This window comes from Eleutherodactylus coqui, chromosome 11 (genome assembly GCF_035609145.1).
Source record: "Eleutherodactylus coqui strain aEleCoq1 chromosome 11, aEleCoq1.hap1, whole genome shotgun sequence".
NCBI classification, from domain to species: Eukaryota; Metazoa; Chordata; class Amphibia; order Anura; family Eleutherodactylidae; genus Eleutherodactylus; species Eleutherodactylus coqui.
This window is the reverse complement of record NC_089847.1, coordinates 7,973,455-7,997,422: the sequence shown is the minus strand read 5'-3', so window position 1 is coordinate 7,997,422 and position 23,968 is coordinate 7,973,455. Positions and strand designations below refer to the sequence as shown.

Genomic DNA, 23,968 nt, shown 5'->3' with positions numbered 1-23,968 from the left:
ATCTTAACCCTTTCCAATCCAGTCAGACATTCTGATTGAAGGCTGTACAGCTCTGATGTTAGAGGACATCCAGCAGGGTATTCTTACTGTATATTACTGGCCACTCTGTTGGCGGGGGCCTCTCCAGCATGTGCCATACTGCAGCACTGGCTTTAGCCAGCAGATGGCACCATTGTATAATGGCAGAAAGAGAAAGCCCCCTAGGAAACCCTGAATCCAAAATTGGATTGCAAAGGGTTAAGGTTTCACAGCCTAGAAAGCAAGAAGTTCCCACCGCGGCGCTCCCGTTCTTACATCCTTCTAAATAGCTTTCGTCCGGCTGTAAAGGAAAGCGTGAGAAGAGCGAGATGAAATGAGACGTGAGACAGAGGTGCTGGTGAGAACAGGTCACACGTTTATTGACAGATGCAAATGGTTTCCGCTCTTATTGCATTGAAGAGAAAACCCCTTTAGCTCCATCAGTTGTAAACAGAAGGTTATGGTGAGTGGTACATTCCCGGCCCGCCATCCTTACACCCAGACAGGGGTCTAGGACTTGTATTCAGCTGCCCCTATACTGGATGTAACGCCCAGACCCCACAGCGATACAGGCGAGTATTACATCCAGGATAGTCACAGGTGAATACAGGTACAACAGGTCTGCATCAGGTCTTAGACATTGGACCACGTTCTATAACCATCTACAGGATAGCAGGAGTCTGATCAGTGGGGATCTGACCGCTGGGACCCCCACTATCCCCCTTCCTGAACCAACCGGCAGCCACCTATACGTGCCGTCACACCATCTGTAATAGACTGCACTCTGCTACCTCCAGCAGTCCATAGAGATGAATGGGAGCAGCAAAAATGCTCGGCTACCAGTTTATTCAGGGGGACATAAGACCTCCATTCCAGTGATCAGTAGGAGACGCAGCAGTCGGACCCCCAACGAAGCATGCGTGAAGTCTTAGACCTGATGCAAGCCATTTAAGCTTTAACATTACCCAGATCCCACACAGCAGACATCCCGGCTAACACAACTTACAGTCCGGTTCTTTAGCACCTTGCAAGTCCATTCCGTAACCCCAACCGCCTCATGTGATGTGTGCAGTTATAAAACCAGGGATGTCGATGCTAAAAACACAACCAGGTTTAAAAAAAAAAAAAAACCATTAAAATCACAACTTCAGGTTTTTCCCCGTTTAGCTACGATTGGCATGAAGCCGCCCTGCGGTAAGTCTAGATGCCAACCGTGTTCATTGCTGTAGCTGAAGGCGGAAACGGATCCGTCCTCATCCATAGTCCCATTGGCAGTTATGGTTCCTTGTGGAACACACGGCCGGCGGACCCCCCAAGATACAGTCTGAAGCCGCCCTCACCCAGCAGGCATGACCCTTTAAGCAGCTAAACTTTCCCTCTGCGCAGCAAACACTAAAAACTTCTGCAAACAATTCATTAGGTTCGGGTTTCAGCACAAGAAATCCAAATTCCGTGACTAATCCAGCTAGAAAAGTGAGACCGGTCAGCCACTCCCATCGCGCAGGCCAGGTAAACCGATGTGGAAATTAGTGCACTATATATCCGGACCGCGCCGCACGGTGGCCTCACCATCACATCCGCTACCCAGAATGCCGCAGTCACCCCAGCATAAAACCGCTGATCGCCGTCAGTAAACTGGGAACAAATAGTCTCACTTCACACGCTGTATGCGAACATCAGCTACTGATGGTCTGCAAGGCGGACCTATAACTACTCTACGGCGTGAAGGGTCTGTTTTTTGGGGGCGTTCACACGGATGACTGCGATAATTGGTCCAATAACTCAGAAAACTTTTTTTTTTTTAATGCGAGTGTGATGAGTTTTCCGTGAAAAAGGCATCACATTTCTGCACATGTGATTTTCACGCACAAACCCATAAAACAAACCACACCCATAACTTGCCTTTGTGAATGGACCCTCAGCTCCTCTTCCCCCCCCCCCACCAATCCAATGTACACGGATGGCCCACCGCATGCGCCAGAGCAGCCCAAAACCACAGGCAGGTTCACGAACCACTCGGAGGAGTTCATAAAAGTCACCACTACTTCTTCCTACTACAGATTAAGCTGTACCCACACTTTCATTCTGCCATGTGATCTGCCGCTCCTGCGTGGCGCCGTTGTCATGGCAGATTAGGAGAGCCGGTCCCATGCACTATACCCTCCGGGTGTCATCTGGCTGCTGTGACAAGTCTACTACGCAGCGTGCAGGAGCGCCACAAGATGCTCAGACCGCACAGAAGAGACGCGCACATCCGCTTTACTCCCACGTTCTGTACGGCAGCGGGACACAAGCTTTAGCAACTTCATCCGTTTATAACTGCAGACATCCACAGGTCAGAGGCGAATCCACCCTGCAAACTTCTCCTTTAATTCCCCCAACAAACAATACTCCACAGCATTGCAATAGTTCCATCAGTGTCTACAGCTCCTATGCAGAACCAAGAGTCGCCATGGTAACAGACAAATTCCCAGCTTTGGAGCCTTTTACACGGAACGATTACCGTTCAGATTTGCGCGATCCAGCGAGAAGAGAATAAACGCTGCCAGCGACTGAAAGACGAATAGTTTGTTCACGTATTATCTGTTAAGCTTGTGTAGCCATAGGAATCAAAACGACAAACCATCCATGTAAACAGGTAGTCAGTAAAGGAGGCGGGCGGGCTCCGTTTCCATTTGCAGAATGATCATCACTGGGATGAGTCTTGTCTAAGAGGACCCCAACCTACCAAATATGTTGGGGATGGGAAAGGGAATAAAGTAGGAGACTGCAGAGTCTGACTACACAGAACTTGTTTGCTGTCTGTTACCATGGAGACACACAGATCTGCATAGGAGCTGTAGAAGCGAAGATAAAACAATTTTTAAGACCGACCTTTCATGAAGTCCCATCATTTCCGGCGTCGTGGGTTGCGTCAGCGCAGTCGTTAACCCCGTAGTAAACATCACCTCCGTTTAATGATTAAAGTCCAGTTACAAAAGTTGCAGCACAAGTTTGCAGATAATCGGCGTTTACATTCCCTCGTGTCCGCTCCTATAAACAGTCCGAATGGAATATGAAAATTGTATATTAACCCTTCCCTGTTACCAGCAGAACACACATTAGTCTCTGTACCCGGCAGCGATGGCGTCACATGTCTCCGCTCATTGAATGAGCATAAAACAAACTGGAAAGAAAAAAAAAAAAGCTCAAAAATAAGTTAAAATTTCCCCATTTCTGCAGATTCTCACCAGGACTGATGTGTTTTTGTGACAAACCAAAGCTACCCCATAAAAGCATACCTGGAACAGATGCAGATTGTAGCAGCCATTTTGTGGGTGGAGCCAATATTCACAAAGCTACCCACCCTCTACAACCCGCCAAAGCACAGAGGTTGGTTCCACTCACAACCTGCCCGCCTCCAGTCCGCACGGCTCCAGCTACGCCGCAAGACGTTATTTATGCGCAAACCGCAAACTTAAATCTCCCATTCCAAAAATGAAGAAAAAGTGCCAGATGTGGAGTTATCAAACATGGTATTTACAATTTTAATATCCTAACTGTATTTACACGAAGGCATTAATAAAACCGATAGACTACAGACTTCAGTTATATGTAGTGTTTGAGTTCATCAGATGCAGCTCGAACCCCTTTAACGTTCCGTACACCGAGCCCCGCGGCCAATCCAGTAAAGCCAGAAACTTCCAACAGCTACATCCAATAAGGGGCGAACTCGCTAATTGCCAAAAGCTCTGCAAAAAGAAGCCGAAGCGTGCATGCAACTCCTCGGGGGAGGACCCTGTAAGTGCAGACCACACCCATCTGCAGAATACTCCTGGGGGGAGGCCCCCATAAGTGCAGACCCCACCCGTCTGCAGATAGTCAGCTTCTCCTACAGCTTCAGATTGAGATTCGCTCCACTGTCCGTGAGCGGGGGATAAAAGAAGAAAAACGCAGATTCCAGAGAGTTAAAATTCCAAATTGTTGTTGGAGGTCTACAAGGTAAAATCAAAAGCCTGATCTTTCTGGAGGAGAGCAGAGACCACCCTCCCGTCTTCTTCCATACAGTCAATGCCATCATTAAGAGTCCACTGGTCTCCCCTCGCCGGCCACACTAGGTCTGCAATACGCTCTCCTCTTTACTGAACGGCAGCACCGAGCCGGGTTTCACCCAGGACAAGCCCGTTGCGTGGAGGCCTTTATTCTGCTCTTCAGACTTCCTCTAAGGAAAACACAAAACAGAAAAGGCAGCTCAGTGACGGGTAATCGCAGGAAGCACGGCAATACCCAATATGTGGGTTCTCTCATTGGCTAAGGTTAAATGCCCACGGCCGGGTTGGATTTTAGACAGCTCTCACAGCGGAATCAGACTGACCCCCACATACCTGTAGGATGTCTTGGCTGTGCTGCAGATATTCCCGCTGGCACGCCGCCGCACATGTGCAGTGCAGAGAATGACGCGGATCCACAGCAATTTCAAAATTGACATTTTGGCATCACCGCGGGTCGGACAGCTTTCATTGACTGCAATAGAAGCGGTCGGTGCGAGGCCCGCACTAGACTAGGACATGCTGGTGATTTGTGATGCTGCTTTTCAAGCCCTGTGATGGGCAGGACCCAAAAAGGCATCCATGTGTGGCAGGCCTGCAGCCTTCAGCAGTCTCCGGGCGGCCCTGCTAGCTCGTTATACATATCACTGTATATAGAAAGCTGCATAGGTTTCACTTGCAAATTCATTAGCGAATCCTCTGACGACCCCCATGAATGAGTTACCAAGCAGCTTTATGAGCAAAACAGATTCCAGGCTTGGGACCCCCGTCCATCAGCTGATTGTCCAGCCCACCGTACGGAGACGATCTGCAGCCAAGTCTGCAACAAATCCCCAACAGTGGCTGGAGGTTTGTTCCTTATGGAAACCGCTCCATGTAGAAGATCCATAGCAAATCAGCCCCGTGTGAACCTACCCTTAATACCGGCGCAAAGAAGCATGGGTCACCACTGCAAACAGCATATTGCGCTAATGTAAGGACAAGTCACATGGCTATTTATATAAAAAAAAAAACAAAAAAAAAAACAGAACGTTGCATGCCTTTTTTGGCCGCATTTGCCTCCATATTGCTACTATTGGGAAAATACAGATCAGCCTTTACTTCTGCATATTTTAAGGTTTACTGGGCAAATCCGACGGCCGCGGTTCAGACCGAGGAATTTGCTGCAGAATTTTACATATTCGATTTGTCCTCTAAAAAACTATCAAATTCCGCGGCCCTCTGCTGCAGTTTTTGGCGCAGCTCTCCGTGTGGATTTAGCCCCGTCAATGGACAAAATCCGCAGCACAAGACTGCAGATAAATGAACCCTAAGGATGTGTTCACACAGCGCAGATATGCTGCAGATTTCACCCTTGCAACTGGAGCAAATCAGCGACGTTCGGACACCCTATAGCCGTATTTACACGGCTGAGAGAGTGTTGGACCAGAGACTCCCATCACACGGACACCCTGGGGGTGCAGTGTGGGAGCCTGAAAATACCAGCCGTGTCACTACAACCCAAGGCGATGCCAATGCATGTACTTCTCTGCTACAGAATTGGATGCGATCTGCTATAAAATCCTCATCTGTCACCCGCAGAGCTCACCCTCCGCCCATCGCTGTGCAAGCAGAACAAGGACAGGCATGTACAGACAGACTGCGCGGAGTTAATGGGTACTTTTATACTCGTACTTTGTGTGCCAACATAGTTTCTCTGGCCTCATCATGTAGTGCCGGATTCCAGGGGGAGAAGCTGGAAGAGAAGAGAAGATACAGTGAAGTCAACGAGTGCCAAAACCCACAACAACGGAGCCGCCGCATACAGCGGACCGACCACGGCGGATCAGTTGATAATACCTGCAGCCCCCCCCCCCCCCCCCAAGTCCAGACCACCCATTTATTTTCAGCCCTCATGAGAGAATTGAATTTGCATCTACATCAAAGAAATGGAAGTTGTTCTCTTTGCCCTCGTAAGATCATAAGCTGCAACTGTTGAAAGAATAACTATCCGCAGGGACCGTCCTGTCCTGCAGCGTGGGGTCAGGTCTGATCTAGAGGATTCCAGTGGAGCGATAGAGACCTCCGACAGCTACACCGATCCCCTCACCGCAGCGAATACGAAGCCCGCCAACAGAGTTAGAGCTAACTGAGGGCGACACAAGCAGATGACAGAAGCATCGCGATCTGCATGGGCTGCGCCTCACCGATGATCTTCAGCAGCAGCCCAGACAGATGCGCTCAGTGAGGCCGACAGCCGTGAACGGCGGCTCGTGCGGCAGCTGACGCTTTTGTGCATCAACGCCATGACACGCAAAGCATTTCTCCGGCCACTTACATGATTGCATAGGGATCTTCTATTTTCGGCTGGTCGAATAAGTGGCTGTTGCATAGTTTGACGCTGTCTACTACTTTGCTCTTGAACAGCTGAACATCTTTCTCATATCTAAAAAATAAAAGTTATATAAATTAAGCCACAAACAAAACTTCACAAGTGTGGAATCACATATGAACCCCCAGCGTTAGCGAGGCCCAGTAGTGCCGGACCCCTCAGGCCGCTTGCACAATGATTTGGGGGGGAAGGGGGGCGCTCATGAGGTGCCCTGCCAGATCATTAGGAGTTCTTTGATCTCCCTTGTGAATGTCTGCAGCCTCCAACCAGCCTTCCCTCAGACTAGCGGTGCGGCGTGTCAGAAGCGTGGCTCACCGCTCCTGCACAGTTCCTTCCAGCACTAGATAATGGGAGGGGGAGTAAGCAGAAACCTGCACTTTAGGCTTTCTAGAGGGCACTCCCCTTGGCAATGTCTATTTAACTGATGCCCATGCTGCCAGTGACTGAAGAGGTGCAATATTCTAGTACCCATAGTATACCTCAGCGCATAATTCTATTATACATACATATAGAGTAAACATGCAGATCTCTTATAATGGAGACTTAGTGTGATTATATTCTGCATGAAGCAGTGGAGACTCGGGGGTCTCTATCCATTGTGTATCAGAGAAAACTGCTGTATGTTTAGGGGGCTTTTAAAAATGGATGATTGTTCCAATTCCTGCGATCCATCGAGAATCTGAACAAGAATCATTCAGTGTAAAGGCCACCCAAATAGAACAGCGGGAAGGCTCACTTGTCATTTGGTTTTCTGCATGCTGAAACTGAATGTAACGTTCATAAGTGATCAACGGCCTGCTCACCCCGAACCACCGCCTGCTCACTGTGCATGGGGGCGGGCGGGCACGATCCCCGGGTCACTCCGCCAACAGGCAGCGATGCTCGTTCAGTGCCTTTATACAGGATTATCACCGGGCTGAGCCTTCTAGCATCTGTTGCCCGACTGATCGGCCCATGTAAACGCACCCTTACATTGGCTGCTTTGTGCTATAGAGACTTGTAAGAGGAAGACGCATCCTCACCTACTCTAGAACACCAAGAAAAACTTCCTTTGATCACCAAAGTTATGGTCATTAACCCCTCCATGTCCTTAGACCCCCAGGGAAGTTATAATTACTCGGAAATATTCCCACCCCTCTTTTTTTCTAAACCTCGTTGCATCTTATAACCTGTAAGATAGCGGACCGACGGCCGGCTCCATTACCGAGCGCGGACCGACGGGCGGCGCCATTGCCGAGCGCTATCAATAGTATGAAATTCTAACGTGAGATGCTACACAGATATATGACCACATCCACTTACAGCACCGCAGCTTCTGGGTTCAAAGGGCTGGTTGTGTCTATCTTATAGAAGATCCGCCTGGCGTACATCAGCACCTGCCATATGTGGTTGTGGTTTCTCCTAAATACAAGATGGACAGATTTGCATTAAGAACAAATGTTTATATGGTTATGTGAGCTACTGAACTGAGGGGCATCTCCGTCCCCCCCCCCCCCCCATACACAATGTCCTATTTGGCCAGGAGGCCCCCATACGATAGATTTCATCCCCCCTCACTCCAGTGTCTACAGTTGACTGTATGGTGGCCTTTAGGATGGAATCACATGTAGGATTTTTGGGCCGACATAAGTGGCTTCACCAGGAGGTGAAATATAAGGCCTTCATAATTACGTCCCATCCCTTTCCAATCTGGTTCTGGCAAAAAAAAAACCCCCACATGTCCCCCGCCTAACCAGAATGCATTAGGGTACGGCCATCCGAGACTCCAGCATACGTAGGGTTATAATAAGACCATTGATGTCGCCAGGATGTCCGATTGTATGATTCTAGGGTCTCTATGGGCTGGAATAATGAGGGCTCGTCCGCACCCCATTGTGCATGTAATCTGGAAGGAGTAGAACTCATTGATTTCTACGGGTTTAGTCACATGTGCGCAATTGTCACACGATTTTTGGTTGCATTAAAAACAAAGAAAAACAAAAACGCAGCCTGTCCCATTGTGATCCATATTATGGACTGAAATACTCCAGTGGAGTCAATAGGGATGCACAAATACTCAGTGAATACACATGAGGTGTGGATATTTGCGCATAAAATCAACAGGCGCTGTTCGCATTTTTTATTTTTTTTTCCTTGCATGTGGAAATACGCAGAGATTAAACACGGAAAGGGAGGGGAAAAAAAACAACGCCATCAGCCGGGACCAGACACGCAGGGAAGATGTCGAGTGTCGGTCAGTGAATGTACGGTGTATCCGCACACCCATGTGAATGAGCCCTAATTGAAGCAATTAGACTCACCTCCACTTTGCAAACGCTCTTTTTACATCCAGTTCGCCAGATATTGGATCCACAAGAGGGTGAAAGACGGGGATGTCAAAGACCAGGCGCTAAAAGGCACAGAACAGTCAGCTAATAATATCCCCTTTAAATCCATTACCCCCCCCCCCCCCCCATCCACAGATGAGGGTAATTGGGACCTCCAGTGATCCGGAGACCAGCGCACCCTGAATGAACCTGCAGCGCATATGATCCACCACCGCGCTATTCACATCTATGTGATGGAGGAAGATTAGCAAGTGCAGCGGTCATGCATGAACCATCCATTCATATAGGACAGAGTGCGCCATTCTCAGGCCGGGTGGAGATCGCAGACCTCTGGCGATCACGCATTTATACCCCATTGTGTAATTGGTAGGTAAACCCTCTGACACGACTACACCGACCCATCTGTGGCCGTTACTCACCGGACACTCCCCGTCGGGATAGTTGTCAGGGATGTACACTGTGAACTTGAACACGCCGTCCTGGTACAAGCCGTGCCGCATGAAGATCACGCCGAACCACACTGGAAACACGAGAACAGTCATGTGAGCAGAACGCAATACTTCAGGAGTAACACTAGCAGCAGGTCACATGGTGGCGGCATCCTGGATTACTGCAGGCGGAGATGCAACCTGCCGGAGGGGCTTTTACACGGAACCGCTGTGGCAAGTCCGCCTGCAGCCACTAATCCCGGGAGTAGCCAGCGATGTGAACGAGATTCGTCAAGAATGTCGTCCATACAGGACAGCCAATCCGTCGCAGCAAAGCTGGCGTTGACTCCCCGGCTGCAGCAGGTCTATTTTTTCTCTTTTCCCGTTGCAGCTGTGCTCTCCTATGGGAGCGCCGGCCGCAACGGAAAAACATGCGCCAAGCTGCTCCAAACTCCGCGGCTAAGCGCTGTGGGTTTTGAAGCTGCGCTTTCCCGGCAGAAATATCACGGTTTTTCACTGCGGCAAAAACCGCAAGATTTCCGCTGGGGATACGACCCGTGTGAGCGAATGATTCTTGTTTGAACGAGCCAACGATGCATCCGACTGTCTAAACCAGCTCCACGAGCGGACGGAAGCCATTCGCTCTTCAAACGATAATCTGCCCCACAAATAGCTATACGAGCCCGAATATATGACTCTGCTCGCTGCCATAGTAACAGGGCAGATATTAGTGGCGCCATCTGCTGTATACAGACTGTAAAACATCTTACTTAGAGCAGATCGGTACGACGGCTGCACGTAGACGCCCGGCAGTTTCTGCTTCACCACTAGAGTGCTGCGGGGGGAGAGAAGGAGAAAAAAAAAAAAGTTATTTCAATTTGCAAACCAGTATTCCCCGAGTCGCTCACATGGCCGCCTGCTCACCAGAGGAGAACTGTCAACGTTTCTAATCACAGGATTGCAGGAGGATGAAGCTTTACGTTTGGTACAAACAATGCTCTATTCCAAGGTCATGTGACCGGTAGTAGCCACTGCTTCTTGCAATAACATTTCGCCTGCTTATCATGTGAGCTACTCACCAGATAGCTCCACCCACACGAGCAACTCGTCAGGTAGCTCCACCCACTCGCAACAATCCTACATTACAGGTAAGGAGTGTACAGCTAGCGTTCTGTCTTATGGGCAGGGCTACCTGATAGTAGCCCATATGATCAGCGGACAAGACATCATGCTGCTGCAAGAGGCGGTGATATTACCGGTCATGTGACCTGGGATAGAGCGATGTTCGTAGCCAAATGCAAGACTTCCTCCTACAGGCTGCATTAGAAACCTGTAAGGGGTTAATCATCTGCTCATCAAAAAAAAAAAAATTTAATAAAAATGCACAGTATTGGTATCCACCTGCTGCACCTCCACCATCCCTCATCCGGCAACCACCATTAAGCACTGCAGCCGCCAGTCGGGCGATACGGAAGGGGTGGCATCACCTGAACAGCAGCTGCAGAGCCAAGTAGCAGTTGCCATGTGCCGACCCGTTGAGCAGAGATGCCCATCAGGTCGCCCCGGCAACGATCATTCTTGTGCTTTTACACGGGAGTGATCATGGTGCAGTGATTGGAGGCGGTGCGGCTCGGGGATCATTCTCGCCATTCGCCTCCATTCACAGTAAACAGGCAGCGGATCATAGCTGACTGCCTGTTTATAAGGGCCGACTCATCATCCAGTTTTAAGGAGGCATAAACTGAATTACAAGCCCTACGAGGATGAATTATCATTCGTTGCTCACTTGCCGCATGAATTTAGACTAAACGTTCAGATTCTCGATGGGACTGCAGGAATCTTAATGACTTATCGGCCCGTGTAAAAGGGCGCGGAGGTGGGCCATAGATCGAAGGCGCGTGATTGGACACGTTTGTTCCCCAGAAGAGAAGCCTCTGCCAGGCGCCGCCCTGGGTGAAATAAGTATGGCAACATGTCTGCAAGGCCGTGTTTATACAGGCGAGTGATGCCAGTCCGATAATCGCACATGTAAACCTCTGAGAAAATAATGGGGGGGGGGGGGCGACAACTAGTCAGTCTCACAACATCAGTATAAGCAGAAGGGACTCGTGCCCGATGACCCGTTGAACCTAACGAGTTACTTGGCCATAAAGGTTCGGTCTGTATCACAATTGGAAGGACGTCACGCGGGCAAATCATTCATGTAAATAAACCCGCAGGGGGTTCAGCTCCGTCACACAGGAGGGTCTCGTTACTACAGACAGACCGGAGATGTCAGGACATTCACTGATCACCGCGACTCCAGATACGTACAACTCTGCCAGAAGCGAATACTCCAGGTAGAAGGGGCCGTAGGACGCGTGGGTACCGTTGGTGGACACTGCGGTGGGCGCAGGAGCGATGGGTTTAGTGATGGGCACAGCATTCTTGGGGATAGTAGGAAGCTGCTTCTTGGCGGATGAGGACCGCGGGGGGCTGATCTTCTGGTCGCCCGCTACAATCTTCTCCTCGTTGTCCGGTTTCTGTGAATTATAAGTGAGAATAAAGTAAGTCAAAGCCTGAAATCGTAAAACGGGAGCTGCAGACTTATAATACGTCACCCCCCCCCCCCAATAGTAATAATGGTCACAAAACGCTACAGTCTACACTGATGACCCCCTTTATCACCCGCGTCTAGTGGCGTTGGACTCCTTTGGCTTTCAGATCTGCAGCAGTTTATCGTGGTGTAGTTGGCACTAGATGATGAAATCCTCCAGCAGGAATATCGGCCCCTGCGGACAGGGAGCTTCTTGTAGTTGCCGCAGATTAGATGGCGGTGCTGACATGTTCTGACCGGAAGGGGTCAGCGATTCATGCTGCCTGCGCCAAATTCTGACCTCCCATCAGCAACAGACATCTGGACCCATCTGACCAGAAGATGTTTTTCCGCTGCTCAGTGATACAAGTTTTGCGCTCTTTTGCCCGCTGGAGTCTCGTCTTTTTGTTTCTTAGACACAATGGTGCTGGAAGTGGTCGTCGGCTGTTTGTCCCATCCGTGCGGAGGAACGGCGAGTTGTGCGTTCAGATATTTTAATTGGATTCAGCTGACTGCAGAATGATTCCTGACATCCTCCTACGACCCCTTTTGGTGAGGAGTTATGTCCACAGGATCCCCTTTCACTGGATGTTCTCCTCGATCATGCAATTCTCTGTATACTCTTCACACCGTCACATGATAAACACCCCCACCCCCCCCGCAGTGAGACCCAGCACCGATGACCGGCCTCGCTGGAAGTTGCTCCGATCGCTGGATTTTCCCATCTAATGTGGATTCACACTGAAACTGATCCACGGAAAACTTGTCACGTGATTTTATGCCGCACTCCGGGCTCACGGGGGGAATTACCATACGGGGGAGCGCCGATCATGAGGGGGCCGGGGCTCTGATAAAGGGCATGTTCACATGGTGGAATTTACTGCATCAAAACCCGTACATGGATTCAGCCCTGTCAGCGAGCAAAGTCCGCATATGGAATTCCGACACGGGAAATAACTTGTCCGAGTTCCTGCATCAATAAGGCGACCTGCCAAAAACCACACCTGAGAGACCAGGATTGTGGAGCGGCACTCAGACGGAGTTTTCCATGGCGAATTCCACTACATGAACTAATAAAGGGCCGATCAGGGCCGATCCGTGCCGCTACACAAGGAGCGCCCCTAAAGTACGCCCAACGCTAAAGCCTGCGCTCCATCTAGACGGACCCCGGCCCATCAACTACTGTGTGCTGCGATGACAGTGCTCTCGAGTACGCTGTCATGTACAGCTCAATCCCGCCGCCATACAAGGTAATGGCCGGCTTTACAGCGCGGCGGGACGCCTGCAGTGTTTTCCGCTTGCGGACGTGTAAGCCCGGCCTTAGGCAGCATCACCAAAGGGTTAATAAGTAGGACTATTCGAGCCGCTCCCCTGAACGCGATGCGCGACCAGTGTGTAACGTGGCGCCATCCGCGGCTCTCGCGTCTCACCTTTCGTACAGCCGATGACGACATGCTCCAGAATGGGTTCATCATCTCACCGCCCGGCAAAGTGCGTCTGTTCCGAGGATCAACCTCCGCCGCTGCAACGCAGAAGAGAAAACCGTTAAGCAGACAAGTCCTGCGGGCATCGCACAGACGCCGTACCGCCATACCAGGCTAAGCGCTGCGCAGAACTGACTTGTGCAGCCATCGATCAGGCTGGCCGCGGCCGAACAGACGACCCCAACGACATGCAGCAGACAATGCACAAAGCCGGCGATTATCCCGGATCCGAGGGTGAGATCATCGTGCGCCAAATCATCCCGCAGCTGAGCTACACTGACTGGACTCAGGGAACCAGAGAGACGGGCAGCGGTGCCCCCTGCTGGGTGCCAGCTGGTGCCAAGTCATCCAGATACTGGGTTTACAGGAGGCTGAAGGGACAGTAGCGGCGAGCAGCGACATCCGTGGCGGCCGGGACTGGCGGTCACACAGCTGGACTAATGGCGGCCGAGGGCTCGGATATAATCACACGGGACGGAAACGCTGCGCCATTTCTGGTGTAAAATCTGCAGCGTTTGAAATCCCAGCTAAGTGAATGACGACAGCCGAGTAGTGTCAGGGCATGCACGGAGTAGTAGTCCCCAAACAGGACGACAGCCGAGTAGTGTCAGGGCATGCACGGAGCAGTAGTCCCCAAACAGGACGACAGCCGAGTAGTGTCAGGGCATGCACGGAGCAGTAGTCCCCAAACAGGACGACAGCCGAGTAGTGTCAGGGCATGCTGGAAGTAGTAGTCCCCAAACAGGACGACAGCCGAGTAGTGTCAGGGCATGCAGGGAGTAGTAGTCCCCTAGCAGGACGACAGCCGAGTAGCGTCAGGGCATGCTGGGAGTAGTAGTCCCCAAGCAGGACGAGAGCCGAGTAGTGTCAGGGCATGCTGGGAGTAGTAGTCCCCAAACAGGACGACAGCCGAGTAGTGTCAGGGCATGCAGGGAGTAGTAGTCCCCTAGCAGGACGACAGCCGAGTAGCGTCAGGGCATGCTGGGAGTAGTAGTCCCCAAGCAGGACGAGAGCCGAGTAGTGTCAGGGCATGCTGGGAGTAGTAGTCCCCAAACAGGACGACAGCCGAGTAGTGTCAGGGCATGCAGGGAGTAGTAGTCCCCTAGCAGGACGACAGCCGAGTAGCGTCAGGGCATGCTGGGAGTAGTAGTCCCCAAGCAGGACGAGAGCCGAGTAGTGTCAGGGCATGCTGGGAGTAGTAGTCCCCAAACAGGACAACAGCCGAGTAGCGTCAGGGCATGCAGGGAGTAGTAGTCCCCAAACAGGACAACAGCCGAGTAGCGTCAGGGCATGCAGGGAGTAGTAGTCCCCAAACAGGACAACAGCCGAGTAGCGTCAGGGCATGCTGGGAGTAGTAGTCCCCAAACAGGACGCCAGCCGAGTAGTGTCAGGGCATGCTGGGAGTAGTAGTCCCCAAACAGGACGCCAGCCGAGTAGCGTCAGGTCATGCAGGGAGCAGTAGTCCCCTAGCAGGACGACAACCACGTAGCATCAGGGCATGCTGGGAGTAGTAGTCCCCAAGCAGGACGAGAGCTGAGTAGTGTCAGGGCATGCTGGGAGTAGTAGTCCCCAAGCAGGACGTCAGTCGAGTACTGTTATAGTATGCTGGGACTAGTAGTCCCCTAGCAGGAGGACAGCCAGTAGAGAACCCCACCTCACACCTAGCGGCAGTAAACCGCCTTATCTGGACCATAAACCGCAGAAGAAGGGAAAGGACGAAGGTCAGAAAGTCCAACTGTGGGAACACGTCCCGGCCGGCCCTGTATGCGGTGGGGGCAGCCAGGTCTGTCCAGCTAGTCAGCGACTACATCCATGGCAGACCTGTAATTATGCAGCACTAGGTGGCTGTGGGGGCAGATCAGAGTCACCATTCAGGGTCCCGGGAAAGCCGAGGGTGTCCCCCACCTCGTGGGAGCTGTAAGAGCGGCTGTGCCGATAGTCACCCAACTTTCCAAGACTAAGCAATGAAGAAAGATCCAAGTATAGCGCCAACTACCCCGTAGCACAACATACGAGCCCCCCAACATACATACATACACCCCCCCCCCCCCCACTGCACACTTACTAATCTGAATCCTGGGAAAGTTGGGTGCCTTGCGGGGGTGCAGCTGCTGTCACCCAGCTTTCCGAGGGGCCAGAACTACAGGGGGAGCTTTTCTAGAGTCAGTCGTAGGCGGCAGCCGAGGGGTCTGTGAGCCATCTAGTGACAGCAGCTAGTTGGCGCGGCATCTGCCCCCCGTACCCCGGTGACGCCTCCCGCCGCCGCATCAGGAATGCAGCAGCATCAGAAATCCCTCTGAAGAGCGGAAACATCTGCAACCCCAGAAGGATCCAGCCGGGCGGCCGAGGACACCGTCTGCCCAATGCCAGCGAGCTGCCAGAGGGTTAACTGCGGCCCCTTCACCTACCGTCATGGAGGACAGCTGCGCTCACGCCTATCACGTTACAGAACAGGTTGTGGCAGACGCTGCAGTAAAGTGAGATCACTTCGCAGCACTAATTAATCCTAAAGCTTCCACAGACGCTGGCGGCTCGGGGCATTAGAGACATCGCCGCCGGGTACACCGCCCCGCAGGGAGGCACTAGTTTAACCCCTTAAGGAGGTGGATTTTTTTGTTGTTGTTTTCTTTCCAACTTCCAAAAACAAAAAAAAAGTCCTAACTTCTTCATTTATGTTCAGCTTAACGGTCTGAGCGGCATTCTACCCGCCGGGCACTCCTTGATGGACCGTCAGTCGTGGCAGCCCCAAGGGGCTTTCAGAAGACCCCAGGTTACCCTGGCAATGGAAAGGCACCTTGCAGCCTCACACCCTGAGGGGGGAGGGGCTGTTCCAGACCAGATCAAGGCATTTAAAGGGTTAACCAGAGAATCCGCTGATCGTGGCGGTCTGTGCGCCCAGAATGTAGCTGCCCGCCCCGGAGTGCGAAGGGTTACAGGACCCTTCATAACGGCGGATTCTCTGTCCATATTTACGGACAGCATCAACCCCCGTGATTCGCAGCGGACGCACGAACGCGCACTTTGGGTTTATTCTGCGCAAGTGAAACCGTGAATACGGACGCAACAAGTGCGTAAAAAAGGTACATATGCAGTAAATCCGCACACGGGCAGCGAACGCGACTGCTCACAGATGGCATCCGCCAGTGCGAATGTGCGCCAATGTGTAGGAGCGGTCAGGATCCATCGCAGCTCCACCTACGACACGCTACGGCCACCGCGCTGCACCCTGCGGGGCTCCATCTGTATGGTCCACAATACCAGAGGCTTCTGCTGCTCAGACACGGCCCAGTAAGGACATGGCGGCCCCCGGGGGCCGCAGAGCGTTTGTTCCAGAAAGAATAAAAATCACCAATGACGTTATTCTGTCCGGCACAAGTGTCAGAAGAACAGAGAGCTCATCAGTCGCCGACTAAAGGAAGCAGCGGTCCGGCGTCACCCCGGTGTGGGGACTCGGAGGGAAGGGTTGGAACAGTCTTATCCGACGTCACAAACTAAAGCGTCCGCCTTATAATAGTGCAGGAGAGAAGCGGATACCGTCATATAACGCTCCGGTGCTGATATAACCTGCAGAGACATCCTATATGTGACTGATATCAGCCGCCCCTCTTATAACGCTCCAGCATATATGATGTATGGAGGTTATATCAGTGCTGGAGCGTTATAAGAGGCGGCTGATATCCGTCACATCTGCTATAAGGTGTATGTAGGGTCTCAGCACGGAGGATGCCCATCTTGGTCAGTTCCTGACCCTCCCCATAGAACACTATAGCCTCTCTGCAGCCGATAACCCCTCCCCCCCCCCATATATACACGGGCCGTCCAATCACCCGCTTAGAAGCATCGTTGAGGCGCCGTCATTCCGCTGTGAGGATATGAAGCATCGCCGGCCTCCTGCTTTATGACTGTTTCCCCGCAGCATCAGTCACCGTGTGAGCAGCAGCCGTCGGCCCGGTGACACGCGTGTAATTATCTCACATCACTCTAAGCGTGTCCATAAACCTCCACAGACACGGGCCGCAGATCGTAAACCTCTTTACAGACTAGTGAGCCTCTCCGGGGCGGATGTGAGCATGGCCGGACATGTGGTGACAGCAGGAGGGTTTCCAGTCACTGACAGCAAGCAGAGATCCTGAAGATGGCGAGGAATTCATAAAGGTTCCCTTTCATGTTATAACAGGCTTTGTCACCACAGCAGATGCCCCGCCCACAGGAGGGCGACAACATGACCCCCACTGATCCCCGGCTCTTCCTGAAGCTGTGGGGTGCCTGTGGGGGGCGTCGCTGCGCAATTATCCCATTTGTTGAAACCTACAATGTTTTCATCCCCTTCTCTACAGTTTCCTTCCAGAGGGAGCAGACCCTCCGCAGTCCACGTGGTTTCCCTCGGGCCTCGTGTCCACGGACGGACGGGCACGGACGCCGCAGAATCAGACGCTGCCCGCGGCCCCTGCAGACCCATCCCAGTCTCTTACTGTCTGCACTGTGGAGGTGCGCGGTGCCCGCGGTGCCAGCTGCGGACAGGCCGCTGATCGGACGGCCTCCATAGACTCCAATATCTGCTGTCCGTGTGAGAACCGCGCTAAAACCGAACAGGCTGCTATTTGTTTCCCCCCGTGTGTGTAAACTGGAGTGCGGCCGCCATGGTTCCCTATGGGGGCTGGAGCTGTGGCCCTTCTGCGCGGGGCCCCGCCCGTGGACAGCGGGCCTTCCTGGGCACAAGCTGCAGAGTCACTAATATTCCCGATGCCATCACTCAGCGCCACGTGTGGAGGTCGGCCGGCGCTCCCGTAGACACGCGGTACGATAGAACGGGCAGGTTACATAATGCCAACCGCTAACGTGAGCCGAACCGCGTGAAGCGGGGTAATTAGTCGCCTGCGAGTGACCGCGGATCGCCCAGCGTACGGCGCCCGGCCTGAACGCACCGCCTATATCCTGTGGGTTGGTACGTACGGCGCCCGGCCTGAACGCACCGCCTATATCCTGTGGGTTGGTACGTACGGCGCCCGGCCTGAACGCACCGCCTATATCCTGCGGGTTGGTACGTACGGCGCCCGGCCTGAACGCACCGCCTATATCCTGCGGGTTGGTACGTACGGCGCCCGGCCTGAACGCACCGCCTATATCCTGCGGGTTGGTACGTACGGCGCCCGGCCTGAACGCACCGCCTATATCCTGCGGGTTGGTACGTACGGCGCCCGGCCTGAACGCACCGCCTATATCCTGCGGGTTGGTACGTACGGCGCCCGGCCTGAACGCACCGCCTATATCCTGCGGGTTGGTACGTACGGCGCCCGGCCTGAACGCACCGCCTATATCCTGCGGGTTGGTACGTACGGCGCCCGGCCTGAACGCACCGCCTATATCCTGCGGGTTGGTACGTACGGCGCCCGGCCTGAACGCACCGCCTATATCCTGCGGGTTGGTACGTACGGCGCCCGGCCTGAACGTACCGCCTATATCCTGCGGGTTGTTACGTACGGCGCCCGGCCTGAACGTACCGCCTATGTCCTGCGGGTTGTTACGTACGGCGCCCGGCCTGAACGTACCGCCTATGTCCTGTGGGTTGTTACGTACGGCGCCCGGCCTGAACGTACCGCCTATGTCCTGCGGGTTGTTACGCACGGCGCCCGACCTGAACGTACCGCCTATGTCCTGCGGGTTGTTACGCACGGCGCCCGGCCTGAACGTACCGCCTATGTCCTGCGGGTTGGTACCAACGATACCAGATTTGTGATCAAGTTGCTCTTTTAACCCTTCACATTTGCCGCCCGCTCCCCACTTGTCTTCACTGCCCCCATGTCGGGCGGTTGGTATAATGCACCGCCATACTTCAGTACTGCAGTGTATTATATGGGTCTGTGGGGCACACCCGTAGGGGGCAGAGCTGGGCTGCCATAGCAACACATCAGAACCACGTGATCGTACCGCGAGGGTCTGATGGGGGTCTATAGGTGTAATATGCGCAGACTGACAGATACACAATATCACATGGCTGAAACACATTATACACTGTATGGACTGACCTTATACCCTCCACCACACATATAATACACACTGCACGGGCGGACGTTTGTACGGCGCTGCTGACTACGTTGGCGCTCTACAGTCACACCGGCTGGACGAGGCATCAGCAGCCATCTAGACCGACATCATTACACCCAGCTGTGAACCTGCTGCCTGACGTTGAGGTGCCTTTCCCTGTCAATCACGCTCAGCTCCACTTGTGATTGGAGGAGCCGCACCGACAAGGGGCGGGACAACTTCTGATTGGTTAGCTGATGACAGCCGTGCCAGACTGGGGAGCGGCGCTGAGTTGGTCGGTGTGAGGCCTGCTGGCGCCCCGCCGTGCGCGCACCTACCTCCGCTATCTCATGTCCGCCCGGCACACGACCGTCTCCGTCACTCCGCTCAGCGCGCCCGGCCGTTTTATCTCCTCCCGCAGAGCGTCATCCCTCCGCCGCCGCCGCAGTATCAACACCGCCAGCCGCTTCCGCCCCTAGCAACGGATATCCTCCCCGCCCGCAACCATGGCGACCGCTGCGCCCGCTCATTGGCCAGCAGAGCTATCAGTCCCCTCTCGTAGGCGGGGCCACACAGCCGCAGTACAGAGAGGAATGAGCGTCCTGATTGGCTTAGACCCCGGGCATTCATCCTTATGTGGGCGGGACTTATAAGTGTATAATCTCAGAAAGGGCAGGGCATCAGTGACAGCAGGGGCGGGGCAAGCGGATGATTGGCAGGTGAGGGGTAGGCAGTCAGGGCGTGGCTTCAGCTGGGAGAGAATATCTGTCACACCAGGGTGACAGCCAACAAAGTGAAGGAGCCGGCGGCAGAGATGTGATCGAAGTGACGGACTCCGGACGATCACTCCACCAATGGAAATTTGTTCAAAAGTTTTTTAACTCCTTTGGTGCCGTTTTGGAATTTGTGTAACTTTTTGGTTGCTCTTTATTACATTTGAGACGGGCTGACCAAAATAGCGCAATTCTGGCCTTTTTTTCCTGATGATGTTCACTCGGTACGAAAAATAATGCATTGCTTTGATAGATTGGACTTTTATGGACGCAGCGATACCAAATATGCTGTTATATATATATATATGTTTTTTTACAATTATTAATATGGGGGAAAGGGGCGGGGCTAAACTTTCTATTGTTTTTTTCCAATAATTAATAAACCTCTTCCAATTTTAAAACTTTGTCTTCTTTTTAGTCCACGTAGGAGACTTGAACCTGCGATCGTTTGATCACTCACACAGTATAGTGCAATACCACAGTATTACATCTTACCACATTTTGACAGGCAGTCTTTGAAGTTCATGTCTTGATAGGCATGAGAATGGCTCCCAACAATGATCAGGGCATTTAGAGGGTTAACAGCCACAATCAGTGTCAGCGCTGATGGTGGCTGTTGCTGGTGGGTGCCTACTATCACAGACAGCCGGCACCTGCCTGGTGTGGATGGCGATCAGCTTCATATAAACCCCGCCCACCCAACATGTAACGGTACACCCTGTGGTATAACAGGGTTAAAGGTCATCTTCAAATAAAAACCCCAGTCCTAATATTTGATCAGATATCATGCCATCAATGTGATGCCAGTCAGACGCGAGAGCGCCCCCTGCTGCTGCCACGCAGAGGCCGGAATGTCGAATCCAGCTAGTTATGCTGTGATAAAATAAACTTTTGTCCAAACCTTAGCTCAGTGGGGTTGGAGCCCGTCTGTAACTAGCGAGCAGCGGCAGCACTTGGGCGGGCGCTTCTGCCGCTTTGCTCTAGCGATTGGTTGGGTTCTCAGCAGCAGACGGACCTCCGTGGATCGGCCTTGTGACGTCTCCCTATCCCCCTGTCTCTATGACATCATACGTTTTTTGAAAGTGCAGTTTAGAAGACCCCTTTAAGGATTTATACGTTTTTTTAAAGCCTTTTGGTGGAATCTGACGCGGATTGCTCCGCCTCTAAAAACCACGACAGAAATCCACAGCTGAGCCGCCATGCATAATCGCCATGGATTCGCACACTGATTTAGCCCTGTTCAGCAGACAGATCAGGACGCGGATTCGGTGTGGAAAAAGTACAGAATGCGCGTCAGGAAATGACCACTTCTTTTTCGGACGAGGATTTGAAATCCCTATGAGAAAAATCCACAACAATTAGACTGCAGCACCGAGCCCCACTGATGGAATGGGATGCAGATTACGGTAAGATTCCACTGCGCAAACCCACCGTGTAAACATACCGCAACGATCGCCCATCCTCTAAGTGAGCACTGCAGAAGTATTGCATGAATCTGCATCATAGCCCGGCGCCGGCTGTCATGCCCTGCACTGCGCACGCGCGCTGACTTGCCGGGACGAGGCACTTCCGGCGAATGGTATTTAACAAGGAGAAATGCAGTCCTAAATCTGGGCAAGAAAAATGAAGAAAGCACATACAGAATGGGAGGAATTGGGCCAAGCAGCAGCACATGTGAAAAAGACTTGGGTATACTAATAGATCATAGACTGAACATGAGTCAACAATGTGATGCAGCAGCCAAAAAGGCAAACACAATTCTGGGATGTATTAAGAGAAGCATCGAGCCTAGATCCCGTGAGGTCATTATCCCCCTCTACTCTTAGTCAGACCTCATCTGGAATACTGGGTCCAGTTCTGGGCATCACACTTTAAAAAAAAGACATAGACAAACTGGAGCAAGTTCAGAGAAGAGTTACAAGGATGGTGAGCAGTCTGCAGATCATGTCCTATGAGGAACGGTTAAAGGATCTGGGAATGTTTAGCAGAACAGAAGGCTGAGAGGAGACTTAATAGCCGTCTACAAATATCTGAAGGGCTGTCACAGTGCAGAGGGATCAGCCCTATTCTCATCTGTACAAGGAAAGACTAGAAGCAATGGGATGAAACTGAAAGGGAGGAGACACAGATTAGATATTAGACAGTGAGGGGGATCAATGAGTGGAACCAGGGGCCTACCTAACGGCTCAGGGGCCCGGGTGCAAAAGTTCCGCTGAAAATAAGCTCTAGTGCATCTTTTGGAGAATAAATGAACATCATAAGATCCTGTCTTATTTTCGGGGAAATGCGGTAGCAAAGTTTCCATTGAAGTGAATAGGGGAGAGCTGCAGTACCAAACCTGGTCACTAAAGTGAGAATAGAGCTGTCTGCTTCCTTCCGAAATTGGCTCAGTACTCAACTGTCCAGTGAACAGTTGATCGTCAGTAGTCCCAGACGGCGGACTCCCGCTGATCTACTACTAATATTTTGCAGACAGGTGATCAATAGTTTACAACAGAACTACCCCTATTGGGTCCCTTATTGTCCCCAGACCACGCACAATACAGTATAGTGATAGACACTGATTTCAGCAATCCATCATAGTAGACAACCTTCTGTGGCAGATCAATAGTTATACATGAACTGCTCTCTGACTCTCCCCAACTCCTGCCATTGGCTGACGGGTCTCCACGTACGTACGGTCATATGGAGAGACCTGTCAGTAAGTGGCAGGTGAGACCAGTGAGTATGGGGACAAAAAATCGGGCATGTTGAATTCCAATATGCCCAATCCTTCTTTCTACTGTGGGGAGGGGGGAGCCTCCACTAACACGGCCCAATGAGACGTATAACATTCCTCTCGTAGATGCCGCAGTTTAACCCCTTAAGGGCACGGCCCATATTGGCGTTGAAGGCGTAACGATTTTTGGGGGATTTTCATCTCCACTCTTCAAAAGCAATAACTTTTTTATTTTTCCATGGACGGAGCTCCGTGAGGGCTTGTTTTTTGCGTAACGAGCTGTAGTTTTTATGGGTACCATTTTGGGGTCAATTTTATTGCTTCTTTGGGGAGGCAAAATGAAAAAATGAGCATTTTGCCTCAGTTTTTTAGAGCTTTTTGCCGTGCAGGATAAAAAGTGTGTTCAATTTGTTTTGCGAGTCGTTACAGATACGACGATACCAAATATGTAGGATTGTAATTAAAAAGAAAAAAAATTATACTAATAGGGGAAAAAGCACAAAAAAATGTAAGGTTTTTTTCTACATTATTTTTATTTTGACACTGTTTTGATCTTTTTTTTTTTACACTATTTGTGTTCCTGTGGGGGACTTGTACCGTAGCTGTAATGATCGCTATGATAAAGCATTGCAGGACTGTCCAGCAATGCCTTATCGCTTATTGCCAGTGCCTATGATAGCGATCATAGGCACTGGCAATGCAGGATGCCTGTATCTGGCGTCCTGTTGCCATGGTAACCCGACAGCCGTCCGCGATTACATAGCCCACTCCCTCTGTGAACCCTTTACAAGCCGCAATCTACATGGATCGCGGTAGGAAAGGGATTAACAGCAGGGGTCGCTGTTCCGATGCATCCCTGCTGTTGCAGCAGAGGCCGGCTATCGGTGACAGCCAGCTCACACTGCCGAATACCGTGGAATCTCTTCTGATCTCGCGCTATCCCCAGGGAATAACTGTACATCCTGTTGCGTTAAGTACCCCTCTGCCAGGACATACAGTTATGCCCTGTGGCGTTAAGGGGTTAAAGAGGTCTACCCTGGTAAAATAAAACATGATTTCTGGTTTGGAACATCCATGTTCGGAATGCTGCTGGTTGGCATTGTAAAATCGGTAGGTGGGCCCTCAACTATCGAGCCTCATTAATAGTTCTGGCCTGTTTATATGGGACAAAGATTTGCAACTCCTACGGTGGTTCTGGTGCTGAAGGCGGTCAATTAGGAG

At 51.9% G+C, this 23,968-nt stretch overlaps 1 protein-coding gene across 2 annotated transcripts; it reads right to left on the bottom strand.

Annotated features, from left to right (window-relative positions):
* Window positions 1-371: 371 nt before the first annotated feature.
* On the bottom strand, window positions 372-19,755 carry AKTIP (AKT interacting protein). 2 transcript variants are annotated; one of them, XM_066583772.1, is made up of 10 exons: window positions 19,594-19,755; window positions 13,178-13,269; window positions 11,486-11,694; window positions 9,943-10,007; window positions 9,164-9,264; window positions 8,718-8,806; window positions 7,720-7,818; window positions 6,364-6,471; window positions 5,721-5,781; window positions 372-4,219 (listed from the first exon to the last, which is right to left on the bottom strand). In XM_066583772.1, the coding sequence occupies exons 2-10, from the start codon at window positions 13,220-13,222 to the stop codon at window positions 4,112-4,114; spliced, it is 885 nt and encodes a 294-aa protein (XP_066439869.1). In that variant the 5' UTR covers window positions 13,223-13,269; window positions 19,594-19,755; the 3' UTR covers window positions 372-4,111. The 2 variants fall into 2 exon arrangements, with proteins under 2 accessions (XP_066439869.1, XP_066439870.1); XM_066583773.1 differs by lacking the exon at window positions 19,594-19,755 and adding an exon at window positions 19,258-19,412.
* Between the last annotated feature and the right edge of the window lie 4,213 nt (window positions 19,756-23,968).

Excerpts from the sequence above, each read along its gene's own strand:
- AKTIP (XM_066583772.1), bottom strand. The coding sequence starts at position 13,222 with ATGATGAACCCATTCTGGAGCATGTCGTCATCGGCTGTACGAAAG. Across the intron at positions 9,265-9,942 it reads GTCGTACCGATCTGCTCTAA|TGTGGTTCGGCGTGATCTTC; the intron begins GTAAGATGTTTT and ends TCGTGTTTCCAG. Across the intron at positions 4,220-5,720 it reads AAACTATGTTGGCACACAAA|AGGAAGTCTGAAGAGCAGAA; the intron begins GTACGAGTATAA and ends TGTTTTCCTTAG.